General features: G+C 44.5%; 1 protein-coding gene across 50 annotated transcripts in view; it reads right to left on the reverse strand.

The window, feature by feature from the left end:
- SORBS1 (sorbin and SH3 domain containing 1) overlaps positions 1–22,789 on the reverse strand; it is a 252,720-nt gene that overhangs the window by 41,769 nt on the left and 188,162 nt on the right. For 45 of the 50 annotated variants that reach the window (XM_074002273.1, XM_074002256.1, XM_074002270.1 and 42 more), the window contains 3 exons: positions 15,233–15,282; positions 4,947–5,119; positions 2,217–2,302 (listed from right to left, as the gene is read on the reverse strand). In XM_074002273.1, coding sequence (XP_073858374.1) covers positions 2,217–2,302; positions 4,947–5,119; positions 15,233–15,282 — 309 coding nt within the window. Of the gene's footprint in view, positions 1–2,216; positions 2,303–4,946; positions 5,120–15,232; positions 15,283–18,909; positions 19,012–19,585; positions 19,652–22,789 lie in introns of all 50 variants that reach the window. The other 5 variants (XM_065521190.1, XM_074002262.1, XM_074002253.1 and 2 more) reach the window with 1 other exon arrangement.

Here is a 22,789-nt window from a genome sequence, read left to right on the forward strand (position 1 = left end):
TACATGACCACTAATGTTCCTGCCAAGTCTGATATGTTCTCATTTTCTGAAAATCCATGTTAATGATAAAGCATTTGCAATGGGGAGGGCCTGACTGACATCCCGCGAGCTGGGAAGTGTGAGCTGCTTCTGTAGCCATGGGAATGGAGTGATGCTTGAGACTGCCACAGTTCTTACTCACGGCCCCTTGTGTTCTGGCTGGAGTTAAACATAATCAGTGGAAGTGGACATCAAATGGGGCAAAGCTCCCAATCCAGTACTTTAATCTGACCTTAGTAAGTCCCTCAGCACTGTAGTTTAACCAGATAAGCCAAAAACCATGGATAAAGACACAAAACTTTTAAGGATCTATGAGCCAGTGTTATTCAGGAGACAACTGCTCGCCTTCTTATGTAACTTCTAATATATCCATTGCTAAGCCACTAGATAAACTACACCTCCCATGTGGTAGGCAAGAATTGTCCCATAGAACCTTCTAGGTCAGAGACTAGGGCTTATATTACTAACATGGAATTTCATCTTCCTTCATCATAGCAGCCCCGGCCTACATACATGGGAATCTTGTATCTTGTGGCAGGAAATATTTAACAAAGAGCTATAGAAATGAATCTGCTCTATGGCCTGATGGATACTCATCATTAGTGAGTTATTACAATAATAACTGTACATCAGATGCTTTATCTTGTTTCTTTCCATGGACAGGTGCAAGTTTCTTATTGAATACTGTTCAATTGTGCCCGGAGATGGGGAGAGGTACAGCGGTTTAACTTTCTTTCTTTCTTTTTTTTTTTTGTTGAGACAGAGTCTCGCACTGTCGCCTGGGCTGGTGCCCAGTGGTGCGATCTCAGCTCACTGCAACCTGTGCCTCCCGGATTCAAGCGATTCTCCTGCCTCAGCCTCCTGAGTAGCTAGGATTACAGGCGCCCGCCACCACGCCCGGCTAATTTTTTTGTATTTTTTTAGTGGAGATGGGGTTTCACCGTTTTGGCCAGGATGGTCTCAAACTCCTGCCCAAGTGATCCACCTGCCTTGGCCTCCCAAAGTGCTGGGATTACAGGCATGAGCCACCGCGCCTGGCCATGGTGCTTTTATTTTTGTCTTTTGTTTCGCCATCTGGTGGCAATAATTATCATCATCCCACTGGTCCCCAAGTCAGCCTTATCCTAAATCCTTCAGGAAACCCCACCTAAACTCTGGAACTACTCAACAAGGCATAACAACAGAGAAAAAGGGCTTCAGACTTGAACGTGAATGGGACAGAGTTGTGTACACATGCACTCCCTCCCCGACTCCTACCAGGTCAATGTGATTTTTCCATCTCTTAATTCATTTCAGGAATATGGGCTCGGGAGCTTGTTTAATCTCTAGGACTCTTTTTCTTGGGGATGTGAGGCCCAGAAAGCATGTATCATCACAATGCTTTATCCCAGCAGAAGCTTGTGATTTTGCCCATTTGACTGATACAAAGAATCACCTCTTCCCAAATCCCCGAGAAAAGGGGCTCTTTCCCAGGCCCTGCCAGTCACCCCATGGCAGGACAGGCATTTCAGTAGCTACCAGAAAATATCCACATTTTGAAGTTCTTGGCTGGGGTTTTCCAGCATTTCTTGGTGTATCTGCCTTCTTCTGAATTGAAGGCAACAGAGTTATAGGCAACTTCCTCAAATTGTTTTATAAAATGTATCAAGGTCATTACTATTTTTCATTTTCCTTTCTCCTATTGCACCCTTCTCAATTTGAACAATGCTTTGTGCCAACAGAGGGGTGGGCAGTATTGGAGAAATATGCAGGCGGATTTCCTTAGGGATTATCAAGCGTGGGGTTGAGGGGGGATGAAAGAGCGAACTCTGGTTTCCAGCTTACAGGGCATTAAGTACAGCAGTGGACAATCTCTTTCTGTATCTCCCATGCAGCAGTGCTGGCTGGACTTGGCACTTATAACCTAGTGCCTGTGGGGAAATCAGTCCTACTTTTTGGAAAAGTCGACCAAAAAAAAAATAATAATAATAATAAGTTGACAAAAATTGAGGCTTTCACAAGTGATTTTTTTTATATGACATTGAGCCTATGTCATATAAAAAAAATCACTTGTGAAAGCCTCAATTTTTGTCTCCAATTGCTAGACCATGTCACCTCTCTGACAGATGTCTAGAATCTTTATTTTCTTCATACATTTTTCCAAGCAAAAGCTAAGAGATTTAAAAGATGGGATTTACCTCTTTATCATCATGACGTCTTCGAATAAATTCTTCTGTGGATTCCAAGTAATCAGCTGGTATAAAATGTCTTGGCGATTCTGAATCTTTAAAACAATAAAGTAGAGTTAAAACAGGCAAAGATTTCGCTGGAAACCAGCTTGGGAAAATAGTTCACCTTTCATCTATTATAAATATCAAAATTTTAAAGTCATTCTTGATCAATGATCAATGGTCGAATTCTGAAGGAAAAAAAAAATTCCACCCCCTGCCCCATTTTTTGGATTTATTTGTCAACTACTTCAATGCAAAGAAAACTACTCAGAAGGCAAAAGGTGAGCAAAATGAGAGAACTTTCTTTGTAAAGTTTCCCTAACAAAGAGGCGTGCAGGACCTTATAGGGACAAGGCACACACTCACACACATATAGGGCCATTGAGAGAGGCTGCCTCTCAAAAAACCACGGGATATGTTGGGGATTGGTACAAACAGCAAGGGGTTCAAGAGTTCAAATGAACACATTTCTCAGTTGAGCTAAACGGCCAATTTTTCTTTCGAAACACAGTTTGGTGGTTAGTCTAAATGACATGGGGGCTTTGTTTTTAAAGAAGTGCAGCCACTATGAGCCATGATTAATTGCCAAGCAAAACAAACAGAAAACAAAGGACAGACCAGAAAATGAGCACCAAGGGCACAGAGGAGGAAGGGATAATGCAAGCAAAGTGGAGGGACGGGCAGGTGAGACTAGGCAAACACACAAAATGCCACCTCCGCGGGATGGTGCCAGTTCACTTTGTGGGTTGTTGTTCCTGTCCAGGCTGTGGTCTGAGTATGGCACGGAGTTTCCATTATTAACGGCCCTTGGGTAGTCCTCCAGGGCCGTGGGTCTCTCCTGAGAGGGCTCTGAGATGCGGCTAAGCCTGGCCATGGTGTGTCGGGAAGACAGGCGTGTGGGAACCACGGGCTTCCCCCCAGAAGGGGGCCGGTCCTGATGGGGCTGACTGGGGAGGTCTGGCTTCTGGCCTACCAGGAGGCCTGAGGAGTCACCAGGAGAAGGTTGTCTGGGGTGGTGGTGGAGGGGCTTTTTCAGCCGGAAAGGAAGGGGGCTCATTAGGTAGATGTTCCTGAGGAGGGTGCTCTTGTCCCCTCTGGAATCCAGGCGCCACTCGGGCTGTCTAGAGGTCTGCTGCTGCTCATGCTTCCGGATGGTGGTGAAGCGAGTGTATGAGGCCGGGCAGGTGCCCTTGCACTTGTTGAGGCGATGTTTGGGGAAATCTCCGTGAACGCTGCTGCTACTGCCTTCTCTGCTGTCAGTGGAGATATTTGAACAGCGGTCCAGGTCATCAGAGCAGGTGGAGAGGGGCTCAGAAGGCACAAGGCCCCTGAAGCTCAAGGCATGGTGCGCCATATTGCTACATGTTGGGGAGGCATAGACCCCACTGGAGTTCATCCCATCCATCTCCTTGGGACGGAGCTTGGTTGACTCAAGGAGGGACTCGGCCGAGCGGGCTGAGGTCAGGTTGCCCCGGGACAGCACAGGTGTGGGAGACTTGCTCAGCCTGCCGGACAGGTCCAGGGATGGCATGGAACGGGACCGCTGAATCAGCTGCTCAAAAGCGGTGATGCGGGAAGAGACGGTGTGCTTGGGGATGTGTTCCGAGCCCTCCTGGCTGGGGCCCAGCTCACCCCTGGACAATGCCAGGCTACTCTTTTCAAAGTGGGAGGCAAGATCCCGCACACTCGAGGAGGAGGAGATGGAGCCCAGGAAGAGGCCAGCTCGGTTGATCTGGTGCATGTCCCGATAAAGCATCGTGAACTGCATCCCAGCCTTTCTTGAGAGAGGGCAGGGCCTCCTGCCACTGGTGCTGTACTCCTGGAGGCTCATGGTACTGCTCGACTTGCTGTCATAATCCCGTCGGGAGCGCATGAGCAGGTTCTCAATGCTCCCTCCCACTTGGAGCGGGAGGCCTCTTTTGGAATCATTCAAAGAACCGGAAACACAAAGGTTCTCACAGCTTTGAGCCTTCTCTGAGGGCAAGAGGATACTCTTTTGTTCCTGCAAAAGAGTGCTGGGAGCCGAGAGCCTGGGTTTGAATTTGGAAGGAAGGATTTCCGAAATGCAGGCTTTCGCCGCTGACAGGGGCTTCTTGTGCTTACACACAGGGCCTAACGCATTGCTAGTGTTAAACGTTCGGCTATGGACTGAAGATGAAGAAATCATGTGAGCATTCCCACCTTTACGATCCACTGGTAAGCATGCAGAATAAAATAAATAGACCCATTAGGTTAAAGCTGAAAGCTGCTAAAAAGAAAAAGGAAAGGTAACATGCTCATTTGTCATAAGGGCTTTTAAAAAATTTCCAGTCGATGTCCGGAAGCAAAATAATCTGTGCTGCAAAGCAGGTGCAAGGATGCAACAACAAAAAATGCCTACCCTGCTAGAGTTAGGAATGGCTAAAGCTCAGCTAATTTCTAAGAAAAGGTAATTAGAATGAGAGAGAGAAACAGAGAGAGAGAAATCTTCAAGGAGAGCAAGGTTGGGGGTGTCAAAGGAACAGAAACTATTAAAACCAGAAAGAAAAATGGCCGGTAAGAAAATAGGGGAGGGAATTTAAGAGGGCTCTGAGGCCTGGATGTGGGTCTGAACAAGGCACGACTAATCCCCATTGCTGGAGGTTCACCACGGCCGACGCTCAGTGAATGGAGGTGGATGGGAGATGGAGGCCTTGCAGGCTTCACCCAGTTAATTACCTTTAGTGGAAGCCGAGCTGGATGGTCGCTTGAGCCCACTCAGGCCCTGAAGAGGGATGTCGCCACCTTCCAAGACACTTTTATAAATTTGTCTCTCATTCTCCAAGCTAGTGAGATCCCCAGGAGCCCCATCTGATTCCCTCTTCACTGCATGGAAGTTGGAAGAATATATACTATGAACAGGTAATTTTGAAAGAAAGAGAGAAAAGGGAAAAAATAAAGGTAAGAATAGGAGTTAGTGCTTTTAACATTTTTCAAACAGCACATTACCTGCTGAGGACAAGAAATACAGCCGGCATCCTAATCAACAACTGTCCTTTCTAAAGAGTGCTCTTTTTAGACACACATTTCTACAGACAGGCCCATGGAGCCCCGAATGCTCAGGAATCTTGCCCAAATAGCAAAGTTCTCTAACTGAAATGGCTGCATTTGCGCTTTAAAAGAAAAATTCTGTGGAACGCCGCCGCCTGGGGAAAAAGGGTTGGAGGAAGGATAGGGAAGAACAGGGGGAAGATCACACACAGGGGAGTGCAGGAGGACCCAATGGCTGCACGCAAGATGGTGCAGTCGAGGACATGAGGGGTGCCTCTGTCATGTAGCCAGGCAGTGCCAGCTACTCCAAGTCCACTACCTGGATTATTTTTCTGGGTTATTCTTCGTAAGCATTTGGAATATTAAAATCATCAATGAAAGGGGGAGGCCCAACTGTCTTGGGTATCCAGGAAAATCAGTGACCAAGTGAAATTGGAACCTGGGATTCTATGGGCTCTTAGTGTCACGGCCACATTTGCACTCACTTCTTTCAAAGTTTGTGTTCAGAAGATTATGACATGACATGCAGTATGAACATAAATGATTGCTCATTTATAGCCTCCATTTATTTTTATCTTGTTAAAATCAAGGTATTTCTGCAAGTTACCACAAATTCCTTTTGGAATGAGGTGAGGCACAGAAAAAAAAAATTAAGGGTACTTACTCACCGAGTCCCTCCCTTCTCCTAATCCCACTTTTCTATGCCTGCCACTAACACACTGTCATTCACACACACACACGCACACAAACAGACACGTACATGCACAGACATGCACATGCATACACACATACACACACACACACACACACACACACACACACACACACACACATATATTTCTCAGTTAAGTGAATGACTCCTGTCCCAGAGAACCACATAGGCTTCTGCTGGGCTTCTTTTATTCCTACTGAACTCAGGTTACTGGTATCAAAATAGATTTTTCAGCTCTGAAGACCCATTGCTAGGTGGAATTCCTTCATCCCTCTGTTTCATTGTGAACATCAACTAACATATAGAACAGCTTAAAGAATTACAGAGTGGCCGGGCGCGGTGGCTCAAGCCTGTAATCCCAGCACTTTGGGAGGCCGAGGCGGGCGGATCACAAGGTCAGGAGATCGAGACCACAGTGAAACCCCGTCTCTACTAAAAATACAAAAAATTAGCCGGGCGCGGTGGCGGGCGCCTGTAGTCCCAGCTACTCAGGAGGCTGAGGCAGGAGAATGGCGGGAACCCGGGAGGCGGAGCTTGCAGTGAGCCGAGATCGCGCCACTGCACTCCAGCCTGGGCAACAGCGTGAGACTCCGTCTCAAAAAAAAAAAAAAAAAAAAAAAAAAAAGAATTACAGAGTGAACACCCATATTCCCGCCACCTAGCTTCTACAGGGGCCACAAACTGTGACTGCTCGATCACACATCTGTCCAGCTATATTTCCCTCTACTCATCCAGCAATGATGAATAATGTGATGCTTTTACATTTCGGGAAACTGGCCTTTCTTTCTGTGCATAACTGCAGCCTCTGAGTCCCCATGGTCACTGATAATGACAACAAAAACAACTCTACACGCCTCTTGGTGAGCATCCTACATGGCAGGCACTGTGCCTATTGGTCATTCTCACTTCAATCCTAACAATCCTACTTCTGCCATTTTTCAGATGAGGAAACATGGCACTGAGAGATTCAGTAACGTATCAAAGTAGGCAGGTTAGCAGGATGGCAGGGCTGGAACTTGAACCAGGCCATTGAGTACTACACAGATAATATTCTCTCTCAGCTCCTGTTTTATTTCACTGCTTATTAATTTATTTTTTTGTAGGGACAGGGTCTCGCTATGTTGCCCAGGCTGGTCTTGAACTCCTAGCCTCAAGTGATCCTCCCACCTTGCCCTCCGAAAGTGCTGGGATTACAGGCATGAGCCACTGGGCCCAACCTTCAGCTCCTGTTTTATTGATAGATACAACATTTCCCTACAACTAAGAAGGCAGTGGCTTGCACACTACGGGAACCAGAGGGGAGCTGAGGGATGCGCCAGCTCCCTATACACCGTCACCGCTGAGTGTTACTCACCATATATACACCCCTAAGATGAGTGGCACCAGATGCAGAAGTCAGCAACGGAAACGAGGTGGGGACTCTGGTAGAATACCACATCTCCACCTTAGAATAATAAAGTTCCCTGAGCACTACTATTGCTTCTGGCACTGACAATCTCCTCACAGAGCTGCCACTTACTGAGTCTCACCTTGTACCCACCTCGGGCTTAGGGCTTTACCCACCCTATTTCAAGGGACTGCAGAGGATGGGGGTCAGGGCTCCCCCAGGGCCCTCTTCATTCACTCTGGCCTAGATGTGGGGGTCAAATGCTTTTCCTCTTTACTTAGAGGAGTTGGAAGAACCTGAGGGTAGCTTGCAAGGCTGCGGCACCATATGCCAATTTAAATAAATGTGAGTTGATTTAAACTGGCTTATAATTTTGAATTTCCTAATTAAAAATAAATATGTCCCTTTTCTAAATTTCCTATTCATTATCCACCCTCTTCCCTTTGGTTGCATTTTCTGATTTTGCCCTTCAGTTTAATGCTATGTTTCCTCTTTTTGTATAACCCCAACAGCAAAAACATCCATGAATAGATGTCCTTTATCCTTGCTGACCAACAGTTGTGGTGACTGAGGTCTCTTTTGAAGGTACGGTGTCTGAAGCCCCGCCCACCCTGGTTTGGGGCTACCACACCTCCTTCAGCATTGGAGAGCAGTAAACTAAAATGGGCTTGAGGCTGCCTCCATACTTTGAGTTCCTATTCTTCTGCAACCTAACTATGTAAACAAACTACAATCTAAAAGTATGCTCTTATAACAAGTAGCTGAGTCTCAGCCAATCACAGCAGCCAAGCTTCAGCCAATCCCAGGCTACCAACTGATCAGCCCATGTCTATATAAATGCCCAAACAGGCAACTGTGGAGCTGCAACCAATCCAGCTGTAGCTGTACTCACTGTCTTTTGTTGTTTATAAATGCTGCCTGCCCATGTTGCTGGGTGAAGCTCTCTGAACTGCCCCTGGTTCTGAGGGCTGCTGGAACATAAATCCTTCTATACCTTAAATAAATCTGCTAAATTTAATTTGTCTAAAGTTTTTCTTTTAACAGAGTGACTGACAACAGCTTCCATTCTGCTGTGCCTGCTATCCTTTGAATTGCCTCAGCTTTGGCCAGAACTTTTTTTTTGAGACAGAGTCTCACTCTGTCGCCCAGGCTGGAGTGCAGTTGCACCATCTTGGCTCACTACAACCTCTGCCTCCTGGGTTCAAGTGATTCTCCTGCCTCAGCCTCCCGAGTAGCTGGGACTACAGGCGTGCGCCACCACGCCCGGCTAATTTTTGTATTTTTAGTAGAGACGGGGTTTCGCCATGTTGGTCAGGCTGGTCTTGAACTCCTAACCTCAGGTGATCCACCCACCTCAACTTCCCAAAGTGCTGGGATTACAGGAGTGAGCCACCACACCTGGCCTGGCCAGAACTTCTAAGTCATCTTCCTAAGTTCCTAATAACTTTGTTCTGTCATGACTCTTGGCCATAACTGGCTGCCTGACCTCATACCTCTGCTCTACTTCACCAATGGTCAGATCTCACCCTACCCCAACCCCTCAGCCACCTCACTCTCTGGCCTTATTCCACCCATTATCACCATTTTTCCCTGCTTCCTACCAGAACGATAAACCAGCACTCAGGAAATCTCTCAGAATGGATTTGCCACAGCCAATTGTTTTTCTGATACCAAAGCTAACAAAACATGCTTTTTCCAGATGTGCAACATTTTGAAACCGAGGCACTCCTCATTTAAAAACAATACCTAAGAGCTCTACAACAATGCTGTGTCGCCCAGGCTGGAGTGCAGTAGCGTGATCTCGGCTCACTGCAACCTCTGCCTTCCGGGTTCAAGTGATTCTCCTGCCTCAGCCTCCCAAGTAGCTGGGACTACAGGCGCCTGCCACCACACCCGGCTAATTTTTTTTTTTTTTTTTTTTTTGTATTTTTAGTAGAGACGGGGTTTCATTATGTTGGCCAGGCTGGTCTTGAGCTCCTGACCTCATGATCTGCCCACCTTGGCCTCCCAAAGTGCTGGGATTACAGGCGTGAGCCACCGTGCCCGGCCACAACAATGTTTTTAAGTGTATCATATCCATCAGCACTTCTAATGTTGAAGAGAGACCATTTGTTTCGCCGTACAAAAGGGGAAACTGAAGACTAGAGTGTCAAAGTCATTTGCCCAAGGTCACAGAGTACTTGCTCTGTTCAAGGGTACCAGAGAGGATGAGAGAAGCCGCCTTATCCCCTCAGCTGGTTGAGAAAGGCCCAACCAGGAATAGCAGCTGAGTACTTAACCAAACAAGTTAAGTTCAGAAGCTCAGCTCTGAGCAGCCTTGATTAAGCCAGATTTTGGTTCAGGAAGAGCAAGCAAGAAGAGCTAGCACAGAGAATTCAGCCTCTGGCTAAGATGCAGAGCTGGCTGCTGAGTTTCAAGGGGATTCAACAAAAACACACTTGCTGGAAGAATAAAGTGAGAGAACAGAGCAATTATCCTAGGGCCAACTATTTCCAATTGTGCTAATGGGCAGGCTCTGGAGGCAGTGGACAGAGTCCTGGAGACTGGGATTCCCACTTGACTCCAGCAAGGAATGTGGATCAGTGGAGGCAAACCCATTCTTGTTGAAAAACTTGCAGTCTGTTTCTCTTGGCCTCAATTTCTTTCACTTGCAAAACTAATAGGCATGGGGAGATTGTACAAAAATCCACCTGCAAATCTGTTATGTACACAGACACTTCTTTTGAGCTCTAGACACATACATTCAACTGCCTTCTAGACATCCATCTGAATGTTTCTCAGGTATCCTAAACTCAACATGTCCCAAACCATCATCCATCGCCTAACCCAGAAAGCTCAGGAAATCGGTCCCCTTCTCCCTCTCCTTGCTCCTTAAGCCTAATCAGTTATCAAGTCCTGCTTCTTCCCTGTCCTGGACCCAGCTCACATTAATCCCTTTGCCCTCCACCTCCCGCCTTATCATCGCTCACCTACAACTGTACAACAAACACACATTGCTCCCCGAGTCTGCAGCCCTGACGCCCTCCAGTCATCTCTGTCTAGAAAAGATCTCATCATGTCATTCTACTGCTCATTTATTTGGTCAACAAATATTTACTGAGCATAAACAGGCAACAGAACAGACACAAAGTTCCAGCCTCACAAAGCTTACATTCACCATTCAAAATTATTTACTTATTTCAAGAAGAAGAAAAAAAAACCTAACTGTTGTTAACGGTGGCTTTGCAGGAGGGAGTCTAGATAATCCTCTAGAAGTTTCATTTTATAGTCTTTTGTACTGCATGAAAAACATTATATTTATGATGATATTGTTATTCACATTTGATTTGCAGCTTCTCTATAAAGTTTAACCTTTCTCCCTCCACAGAACAATAGGTGCTCACTCCTCCCTCCTGGGCTCCATCATTGCATTTACCCCACTGGACTCTGGTTATTTACAAATCTGTCTCCCCTATTACACCTGGAACCCCTTGAGGGCAGGAAGTTTATCTGCTTAATCTTTGCATGTCTGGTGCCTTGCGTGGTTGTTCAATAAATATTAGTAGAATAAATGATTCTATAAAATTAAATGCCTACATGCATACAGATTTCTGACACATTTGTAAAGAGCAGGAGGACCTCTGCTGTTTCATACAGTTCTTCAGGTTATTATCTGTGTTTTGTTCTCAAATCAGATTAAAGGGAAAAAGTGTTTGCTAGTCTACCCTCACCATGTAAAGAACTGCTTGTTCTTGAGTGCCACCTGCTGGTCAAATGGAGTAAAGCTCTTTGGTTAGGCAAAGAAGTTAACGCTGAAATACATTGAAATGAAAATAATGAGTAGTTAAGACTACTGATTTATAGATCTGAAATACTAGGAAAATAAAGTACAAAACTGGACACACACTGTGATGTTAACTATAAAAAATATATATATAGAAGGCAAGGACTTGTAGTTGTATTAGGATACTGGGACTATGGGTGAATTCCTCTCCATTCCCAGTTCTTTTAATATTATCATATGTAATCAGGGTTAATTAATAAAATTCTCAACTGAAGTCTGTCCAAGATATTAAAGTGGACTTAAAACAACGCCATCACTTCTCCAGTTGCCACAAAACGGTGAACCTGGGCCACCTGTGACTACTCCTTCTTCATTCTTTGGGTTAAGGTCAAGTCCTGCCAATGTTTCTGCCTACCCATCATTCCTGTCCAACCAGTGAAAACGGCTACATTCAACTTACAAGCTGCCTGCCTCAGTGCTAACCAAGTTGGATTTCGGTTAATTAAGATTTATAGATCCATCCATTCATTGAGCAAACATTTACTGTAAGCTTTCCTTTTTGTCAGGCGCCCCACTTAGGCTGGTTCCTCACCAATTTCAGATATAAGAAAATCTTACTCATTTGGATAAACTGGGGGAAAACCAAGCCCGATTACTGAAAAATCCCCAAATGGGAGAATAGTAGAAGGAAAAAACTCATTTATTCCTGCCAAGTATTTCATGAGAGCTGAAAAACAGAGACTTTGAAGACCTATTTTCAGTGATATAAATAAGAATTCTTGGTAAATTAACAGATTGAATGTCTTCATGCACATTCAGAGTGTCTGAAAACAATTTGCTCTTTTAATCAGCTTACATTAGTACCCTCCAATCCTGCTAACTCAATGTCATAAATAGTTTCTTAAATTGTTGGCAGGGGTTAAGGTTGTTTTTTGTTTCTTCTTGAGACAGAGTCTCACTCTATCACTCAGACTGGAGTGCAGTGGTGTGATCTTGGCTCACTGCAACCTCCGCTTCCCGGGCAAGCAGTCCTCCAGCTCGGCCTCCCGAGTAGCTGGGACTACAGGCATGCACCACAAAGCCCAGCTAATTTTTAAAGTATTTTTTGTAAAGAGGAAGTTTTGCCATGTTGCCCAGACTGGTCTTGAACTCTTGGCCTCAAGTGATCCCCCCACCCTGGCCTCCCAAAGTGTTGGGATTACAAGTGTGAGCCACCATGCCAGGTCTAAATTGTTTTTTAATAGCTCAAAAACATCAAACCTTAGTATATCTTCCGCTAACTTATTACCAAATTTTGAATCAGTATGGAGCACATGAGAGTTTACTGTCAACCCCAGTGCCTTGGTCTAGAGCTTCACTGTTCCTAACCTGGATATGGCTCTGCCCTGAACCTGCTGAGGAACTACGGCATTACACTGCTTTGATGTGCCTATTTCCTCATCTATAAAATGGGGATTAAAAATAATGCCTCATCTTGGAATGTTCAGAAGATTAAATGAGGTAAGGTAGATAAAATACCAAGCACAGGACCTGGCACATAGTAAATGCCTGATAAATTGTTAAAATGGTGTTATTCAACGCCTGTGCTCCTTTCTCCTGACTGCCTGTGGTAGCATTTGCCACTCTGCCTTTTCATTTACTAACCTTACTTGTGTGTGTGTGTGTTTTATCCCAAAACTATTAAGGGACTATATCTACATTCCTATTAGAATGCAGAGCTTAGTGCCTTGGATCCAGTAGAGCTAGGGAATTCCCTCAGCCAGCTGTCCCATGAAGCCCTTTCTGTCTTGTGTAGTTTTGGGGGATGGAGGTGAGGAGGTAAAGGAGGGGAGCAGGCAGCAGGGTTAATACAGGCAGTCGGGACTGCCAAAGTGACAAGCTGAGGACAAAGAGGTGGCCTGGGGGGACCAAGGAGAGTTTGCTTGGAGCTGTGGCCTTGAGGACATCCTTTATCTGCAGGTAGCCTAGGGTCATCTGGTGGGCTTCACCTCTGAAGGCACATCTCTAGGACCTAGAGGACCTGTGACTTATTGTCATTTTTAGAGCTGAAGGCCCGGCTCAATTGGAAGCTCTTTAAAAGGGAGCAAGCTGCAGAGCCAGAGTGGGGGACATGGGTCCCGATGCTACACATGAGCCCTGACACCTGTCATATTGGTGACTTAGTCACCAACCCCACAGTGAATGCAAGAGACTTTACACCAGTCCTTCTTCAAGGCGGGAACTGTCCCCTAAGGCAGTGCTTCTCTAGCTGCTATCTTAATATGTCTTCTTAATTTCTTCTTACGCTCCTGGGTATATTAATCATGAAACATACATATTTATAGAAGAAAAATTAACATGATGGATCTAGCTAGAGCTTTTGATCACTACCCTAAAAAGATGAGAGTTTTTCCATTTTTCCACCCAAATACCCAAATCCCTGCTGACTTTCAAATGAAACTCTTCCTGTAAAGCACGTTCTCCAGCAATGTAGGTAGGATATGTCCCAGAGACCACAGTATCTGTCAAAAAAAACTTAGACACTCAGCAACTCTGCTCATTGTGGATTTATCCAACCCTACTAGAATAGGTAATAGGGGTGTCTTCCCCTCACTGTCATATTTCAAAGAACAAGACACAGATGTGATGGTGACAAAACAAGAAAAGCTCCTACCAGAACAAGCTCCTTTCCTAAATTCATTGGGTGCACCAGGCACTGTGAAGACTGGGGCCTTGCCCTTGAGGAGTTTATAATACACTAGCAATTATAAAAATACAAGAGTATAACTCAGGTATACAGCAACAGAAGTAAGGGCCATAGAGGGACTAACGTGAGCCTGGGTACAGGAAGGCTCCACGAGGGCTTATCTATACAAGCTAAAATGTTTGCTATTTAACACGTGTAGAACAGGAGGTGAGGGTAGCACTGAACATTTTCAGCTGGGATAACAGCTTCATAGCAAAATGCTGAGAAAGGCTACAGGATTCTCTTCCTACTATAGGATTCAGGATGGTTTGGCAGGGGGAAGAGGCTGGTGGCACCCCACGAAGGAGCGGGGTATGCATGCATCATCCAGACAGAGTCCTAAGAACTGACACAGGAAAACAGATGCCCGTCTATGTGAGAATCAGGTAAATTAGCCCCCTCTCGGCCCCCTCTTGGCCCCTCCCTCCCCTGGTCTTTTTTTTTTTTTTTTTTTTTTAGATGGAATCTCACTCTGTCACCCAGGCTGGGGTGCAGTGGCGCAATCTTGGCTCACTGCAACTTCCGCCTCCCAGGTTCAAGTGATTCTCCTGCCTCAGCCTCCTGAGTAGCTGGGACCATGCCTGGCTAATTTTGGTATTTTTAGTAGACAGGGTTTCACCATGTTGGCCAGGCTGGTCTCAAACTCCCGACCTCAGGTGATCCACTTGCCTCGGCCTCCCAAAATGCTGGGATTACAGGAGTGAGCCACTGCACCTGGCCCCCTCCCCCAGTCTTTACACCAGATGTGGCCTGTCTCAGTCACTCACCTCCCCACAAGAACCAGCAAATGAGATTTTTTTTTCTTTCTTTTTTGGGACACAGTCTAGCTCTTTCACTCAGACTGGAGTGCAGTGGTACGATCTCAGCTCACTGCAGCCTCAATGATCCTCCTGCCTCAGCCTCCTAAGTAGCTGGAACTACAGGTGCATACCACCATATCCAGCTTTTTTTTTTTTTTTTTTTTTTTTGGTACAGACAGCGTCTATGTTGCCCAGGCTGGTCTTGAACTCCTGGGCTCAAGTGATCCTCCTGCCTTAACCTCCCAAAGTGCTGAGATTACAGGCATGAGCCACCATGCCAGGCAAGAACTTTGATTCTAAACTTAGACAAATAAACTCCCATTCTAAAGGTAAAGATGCCGAAATGGGGAAAGTTCATGAAAGGTAATATAAATCATCACAAAATTAATTTGGAAGAGGAGAGAACAGAAGAAAAATAATTTGAAGACTACTATTAGATCTCTTCTTATCACCAAACTGTACATCATTCAGAGCCATTAGGCTGATACAAACAAAACACACTTTGGGTCCAAAACATAAGCTTCTCTCTTCCCATTTCTGACATTTAACATAGTAAGCAATGTAAACAAAATAAAATAGCAACTTACTATCCAGGAGTCTCTGAAGAAATTTCCGGAGTGGGGCTGATGGCTGAGCTCTGTAAATGTCCAAAAAAGAAAAAAAAGAAGAAAAAATAATAATGTAGATGATTTATTTTGACTCATATGTTTCAAGTCAAGAGGAAAAAGAGAGAGGTCAATTTATTTTCCTAGTTTAGATCAGGATCTCTGGAAGTCACGGGGGCTGGATGGAAAAGGTCTTCAGTGCTGGTGGAGGGTGGTGCTCTTTCTCTGGGAGGAGACTGTATGGGCAGGTGGACCTTCCTAATTTTTTGCCTTCCAGTGGATGCAGCCAAGGCCCTCTGGGTGGGTCAGGAGAAGGCCTCCTGGCTCATACTTATCTTCCGTCACAGGTCACTAGGTGACGGCCCACCGTGGGCCAACATGCTTTAGTGACATGGACAGCACATCCTCCACCAGCTTCTCCACAGCCCTCAGACCCCCCTCTGAGCCCACTGCAGATCCCTTCATGCACCCCAAATGCCACATCCAGAGAGAGGGTCACCCAACACTTTAGGTCCAGAATGTACAAAAGTGTATTTTAAAATACCACGCTGTATTTAGATAACTTGTGTATGCCTGCAAATTTAGGAGTGCAGAAATGGGGAGATTTGCAATTTCACCAACCCTATTAATGACCATTTCGGCATGAATAAGGGAATGTTTTATAAAATTACCAGGCACCACGCAAAACGAAGAAAACAACCAAGAGCTACATGCAGAGAAAAAGCAACATAATTCTGTAGTTTAGGGTTTCTGTTGTCTTTGAGAGAAAAATGCAAAGGCTTTGACATGCTTGTTTTTAAAAATAAGGTAGTAGTTGAATAAATCAATGCAAAGGTTAATTTTAAAGATACTTCTACCTTAAATAATGCCCTTATCTCTAATAATGACCATTTTAAGAAAAACTATTTGGAGAAGAGACATTTAAGGAAAGGAGAGAAAGAAAAGGAAGAGATTGTGAAAGAGAGAAAAGGAAATGACAGGGAAGAACAGGCAAACTCACCCACTAGCCCCCTGCCTGCTGAAACCTGGTGGGCTTGTGTGCTTTCATTTCTGAGGGCACCTCTGCTCCGCGATGAGGACTGTACCCCACGCCACCCCCATTATTCCTCAGAAAGCACACCCCTCTTACCTCCACATCCATCCTCCAGCCCTCATGGCTGCACTGTCTTGCCTGCCCATCCTCTCCTTCTTGAGTCTCCTACCTCTGAACACCTGTCCTGTCTGGTCTTCCACCTTGAAAAAACTTTGACCCTGTAGAATCCTCTGGGAACACTCCCCTCCCCTCCTTCCTCCCATGGCCACATCTTTTCACTCAGTGCTATACCTCTGCAGGCTCCCGATTCTTTGCCGTATACTCTAACTGCCATGAACTACTCACCCAGCAACCTCCAAAGCCTTTGGAAACATCTTAGTCAGCACATCCACTGACCTTCCTGGGAGTCCACCTTTCTGGATCTCTGGGAAGATCTCACACTTTCTCCTCTTGCTCCACCACTCGCTTTTCCCTCTGCTTCTGGGAACTCTCCTTTCTCTCCCTCTCCCCTTCTACTGTTCCACGTCACCCAACGTCCCCATGGGTAGTCCTTGGTTTCACATCCTTTCTCTCAACACAATTCCCTCTTCAGTCTTTCATCTACTCCATCTACTCCCTAGTTGGGTGTCTTCTTCTACTCCCAGAGTTTAACCATCGCCTCTCCTCAGGTGACTCCAATCCCCATCTTAAGCCCATGCCTCCTGCAAGAACCCCAGTCTTAAAGTTCCAACTGCCTACCGGATATTCCCTACATGTCACCCAACCAACACCTCAAAGGTCATTACCTAAAGCCAACTCCCTCACCTTGCCTCTGCCCTGATCTTCTTCCCGGCTTTCCTCTGTGACGTGCTCACATCCTCATTCTTCCAGCTGCCTGGCCAAAACCCTAACGTTGTCTTCGTCTGAATCCCATCCCTCAATTCTTTGCTCTTCACACCAGTTAAACTGTCCCACTGCAACATCCTCAGTGACCTGGCCTGCATCTGTCCGCCTCACTGCACGCTGGCACACCCAGCATGGGCTCTCACCACAGCCACAGTCACTATTCTCACTCCAGGACTAGTTGTGATCTCTTCTCACCTGGGACTTTCAGTTCCACAGTGGCTAATCTGGTCCCTTCACCCTAATTGGAAACTCAGCCCCTAACCCTCCCCCGCCGCCTGCCCCACCCATCACCTGTCTGCTTCACCCATGTGTGCAGTGCCTCTGGTGGCTCCTTCAAGTGCTGAGGGAGAGTATGAGCCTAACCCCTGGCCCTGCTGGCTTCCTCACGCTCTGCTGTCTCTGGATTCCCAATTCCTAACACCCTCAAGCAACCTGCAGCTCCTTGGCTCCTGACTCTCTTATCCCAGACCCCTTGGCCAAATCCCCGGTCTCTTCACCCCTTCCCTGGTTTGAGTCTCTGATGCTCTCATGACTTCTTTTGTGCCCAAGTCACTGGGGCTGGAGATCTGACTCCCCTCGTCTCCGTTCTGCTTAAGTGTGGTATGGGTCCATCAGCAGTTTCCACTTTTCCTGTCATGGTTTGTGGACCTTCCTGGCCTCCTCAGCTCCATATTCCTTCTGTATCTTTTTTTTTTGAGACAGAGTCTTGCTCTGTCACCCAGGCTGGAGTGCAGAGATGTGATCTCAGCTCACTGCAACCTCTGCCTCCCGAATTCAAGCGATTCTCCTGCCTCAGCCTCCCAAATAGCTGGGAATACAGGGGCCCGCCACCATGCCTGTCTAGTTTTTGTATTTTTAGTAGAGACAGGGTTTCACCATGTTGGCCAGGCTGGTCTCGAACTCCTGACCTCAAGTGATCCACTTGCCTCGGCCTCCCAAATTGCTGGCGTTGCAGGCGAAGCCACCTCCTTTTGTATCTTCTCTAAAGATATCTTTTCCTTTTAAGAGTCTCTTTTGTTTTGTCAGGGAGCCCTCCAGGCAATTCTATGAACATTTGGTTTTTTCCTGTTTGGAAACCTACTTGCCATGGTGTCTTTTTCTCTCTCTCTTACTCTGTCTCATATACCCTTTAATAAACCACATTTTGACATAGCTCCCTTTAAAATATCAATGCAGGCTCAGTTTCAAACACTCTTTTTGTGTGTCCAGGCCATCTGACCTCTGAGTGCATTTTTCATTGACAACTTTCTGACCTTTAAAATAACAAACACTACTACTCTGACAGCGCCATGCACAGAAAGGGTACCCAAAGCACTGCTGCTGAGTTTTTGAAACTGATCTCTGAGGTTGGTATCTCCCAGGGCTGCAAAAAAGACAAGGAAACTGCCAAAAATGGCTCCCTGAAAATTCAGAGAAGGCAGAGAGAGGCGAAGGAAGGGAACTTAAAAGGTCGCCCCTGGAAAGCAGAGGAAGAGAGTAAGGTAGAGTAGTTTAGCAGCCTCTCTGCATATATTTGAAGAATCCCCTTTAAGGAAGATGCCAAGCTCAAAAGAAAACCAAGCAAAAATGAACTGGGTAGGGGTGGGGGAAGGAGTCTAAAACAGGAGTCAGAAAGCCATGCAGCCTAAAATAGCCAGCATCACTGTCCGTCACCTCAACTACATCAACAACCATAGAACAAAGAAGAAAACAAAGCACAGCTTGAAAAGGAACTGATGGCATGAGAAAAACTAGGAAATACCTGTGGCACGTTTGCACTGGGTGCTTTATTAAGCGTCTCCATTTTTTCTAAATCTGCCTCTAACTCTGTCTGGCAGAGGCTGAGATCTTTGTCTAGATTAGTCTGGTTCAAGAAAGAAAAGATGGGAAAGAAGGTTTTAGTTTAGACGAAAGGGAGAAAGAATGGAAGGTTAAGTTAGAAAAAATGAATTTTTTTCTTAGTGTTATACTTTCATATGGCCAAGATAGCATGACTAAAACACGAGAGCTCACTGGAAATTAGTTGAAGACATGAAAACAGAGAATGTAACATTAGGCATATAAAACGGAAATCCTGAAGTCATCAGAGCTTCAAAAAGCCATTCTACTTGCCAAAGAGAACTATAAAAACCTACCTTTAAGGAAATGCCTATTTTCTCTTTTTTCAGAGTGTGGTGATGGTGACAAATACTATTGGTCAGAAGAACACATAATTGCTTTAAAAACCTCTAAACATTAGTATATGTCTTAGAGAATTTGTTAAAAGTTTTATTACCAAACCAAAAAAAAAAAAAAAAAAAAAAAAAGCATCAAGTTTTTAAAAAAGTGATTTAAGAAAAAAACAAAAACAAAAACCAAAAAACAAACCCACAACACACTCACACTAACCAAGGCTAGAGAGCACACACAGTCCAACGGAGGAGGCACAGCGGAATTACCTTTCTATCCTCTCTAGGAAGGATAGAGCAGTCTCCAGGAGTATAATCCCATATCTTTTTGGGAGGCTGACGGGAAGCAGAGGAGGAAATGAAGAAATGAGCATAAAGACATAAAGACAAACATGGAGACTGGCTCAAACAAGGAGGGGCACACTAGGAGAACTGTATCAACACAGAAAGGTGAACTCAAAAGTAAGGGGAGTGGGTGCTGCCTACAGACACAAGGCTGCCTGCTGGAGCGGAAGCCTGAGGACTTGGGAGCTGGGACCATGACCTAGGAAGTCTGTTTCTATGTCTACGTTTCAAGAGCAAATCATCATTGGATTCTAAATATTGAAAACTTAAAAAAAGAAAAGAAGGGGGAAAGAAAAGCATTAACACACATTTGAACAAAAATAGAAACTTTTAAATTCCTCATTGTTCTTTTCAAACTAAGATTGACACTGAAGATTCTACATTTTTGAGGCAGTCTTCTGCTGTAAAATTCATTGTGTATTAACACGTATGTGAATCTATGATCACTGGATTGATCAATGGACTGAACCAAATGTACTTTCCGTGGTTTGTAGCAACGAAATCCACGTATAAAATGAGTGTTAAATAGTGCACTAGGCAATTTCATACCAGTAGTTTTAAAATCTCCTTTTACAATTTAACTAGACCTTGATAGTGGTGGAGACATACTTTTCATCCCCTCTTAGAGAACAGAGTTTAAACCCAGAATTTAAAGAGGGGACTATAAGGTTATTTTTGTTTTGTCTTTTAACTCTTCAAGTCAGATTTAGAGCTGCATTCCTAAGACAGAAATTTGCCAAAAGATTGTTGTAAGTTTAATGAGGGAGGAGTCCAGAGGGTGGAACATTCAGAGGTTACAGGTGACTTTTAACTCTGGATCCTCTCTTCCACTTTTCTGCCTATTTAGACTTGAGTTTTCTTACATAATGACCTCTAGGGGGATAAGAAATAGGAGATCACTAACAGCTCCTAAACTTTTGTGCAAATTTCATTATAGCCAACTCTATGGAAGCATTCAAATTGGTTCACATTATGAAATTCTGACTTGCTCTTACATATAGAAATAACGTCAATTTCTATAGAAACTAGAGGAAAGCAACTTAGAAGAAAAAGCTGATTCCCAGGCTCTTTGTAATACATCTGCAAATGAGAAGTAATCTGATTCCAAGGTGTGTTCACCACTGACAGCAACAGGTCAGTAATGTCATCTCTGCACATGTATATTCTGCATTTCGTCAAGTAAGTGATATTAGCAATTACCATTCATCTTTAAGCACTTGATACACTTGGACTGTTCATCTGCAGAAGCAGACTTTTTAAAGTCTAATGACTTATGATCATTTCTTTCTTTACTGCAATAAACAGGACAGTGTTTACAAATTAAACTGGTTTTAAATAATCCATCCAAAAATGGTCCCTGGAGTCTTGAACTATTTGCTATTCTAACAACTTGTTGGAGCTAAAAAGGTATCTTTTTAGTGAGAATCCTGCTGAAATTTCAGTTCGTTTTGGGTGGTTTAAGCGAAGGGGTGGAGGAAGCAAGGAGTTCAGGGTAAATGTCTAGTGTCAAAGTTCTGACAGGCTTTACTGGGGGAAAGTGGTTCCCAGTTGGTGTGACAAAAAAAAAAAAAAGTAGAAATGCTAATTCCCATGATCTGGTAGTTTTGATTCTGCTTCTGAATGGCTGAAAAACTTTCCAAAACAACTTCCATGGTTTATGCCACTTTATTTATTTATGTCTCTTATTCTTTTGTGGCAGAGTGGTTTGAGTAGTAAGTGAAGAAAAAATTTTTCCTTACCACACCTTCCTCCCAAACCCTGTTGGTTCAACTAGGTCATAAGCCCACCATTAGGATGCCTCAGACCATAAAGAGCTGTTCATTTCAGGGCTATTCCTCAGGATATGGGCATTGATTTAGTTAATTTGGCAAGTCTTCACAAGTATTACCTTTTAAAATAAGACCTACACAAAAAGGAACAGTCTCATTAGAAGAACTCTGAGGCCTGTGCAAAGAATGCATGTGGCTTCAGAGAAAATGCTATTTTGAAAAAGCATCTCTGAGTCTTTAAATAATTAAGAGGCAATTAGAGCAATGGGGTAGGGATACAAGCTAGAGGAAGGCCCCAGTATACAACTGGACTGTGTTCTCAACATTTGTTTGAAGTTAGATGTGTGGTACCTGGAGTGAAGTTTTTGGCAGCAATACTGTTAATTTATCAAGCTATGCATGGAGACTATTTAATGTATGCTGGCATCAAAATACTATATATTATCCTCAAAAATTATTTGTAATGATAGATTTAGTAAAACATTCACAACTAATTAGGAAAAAGTTCCACCATGTTTCCTGAAAGCTAACATTTTAGACAAACCTGATTTAGCTGTTTGGCAGATGAGATAGGCAGAAATTTGTGGATTCTGAAACAGACTTCAAAAAGCAATGACATGGACTCTATGAAATGTAATTTAATAGCTTTTGCTCTCCTTGATTAAAGTGTGGAATTATTGTTTCATATACCAATCATGGTCTGTTTTGGGGGTGGGGAGACAACTACACATAGCAAAAGCTTTTCTTGGTGACATAATTGACCAGGTTTTAAGAAAAAGAAGAAAAGAGAAAGGGTTAGGAGACTGTTAAATACTGCACATGGAAAAGATTTCCTGAGGTAGACTTAACTGATGTCTGAATGGTGAACAGCAGAGGGGGGAAAAAAAGGAGAGGAAGGAGAAGAAATGAGGTGTGCACCAATGCTTTGGGAAGGGGAGAAGGAGGGTGCAGACTTTGGGTCAGATGCGTCCCTCTCCACTGGTCACTAGGTGGCGCTGTTCATCCAGGACAGCTCAGCTGCTATCGGGAGACAGTGTCTAGGAGGGACCAGAAGAGAGGAACAAGCAGGCTGTTTGCAAGACTGGTGCTCTTAACTCAGAAGATGCCTGAACTTTCAAAGCTCAGCACCGCCAAATCAAAGAGCAATTCCTAAGCACCAGCTTAATTTCTCTTTGTCTTTGTTTTAATAAAAAATCTTAAGACATTTTACTGAACTATAAAATTCATTCCTGTCTGCAAATAAAACTATCATCCAGACCATAGAAACTCAAAAGCTGGATCCAATGCTTAAAGTCTCATACAATCATTGAATAAAATGTGTTTATACACTTAACTCCTCTACCTGTAAATTCTTTTTGCA

This window comes from Macaca fascicularis, chromosome 9 (genome assembly GCF_037993035.2).
Source record: "Macaca fascicularis isolate 582-1 chromosome 9, T2T-MFA8v1.1".
NCBI lineage: Eukaryota > Metazoa > Chordata > Mammalia > Primates > Cercopithecidae > Macaca > Macaca fascicularis.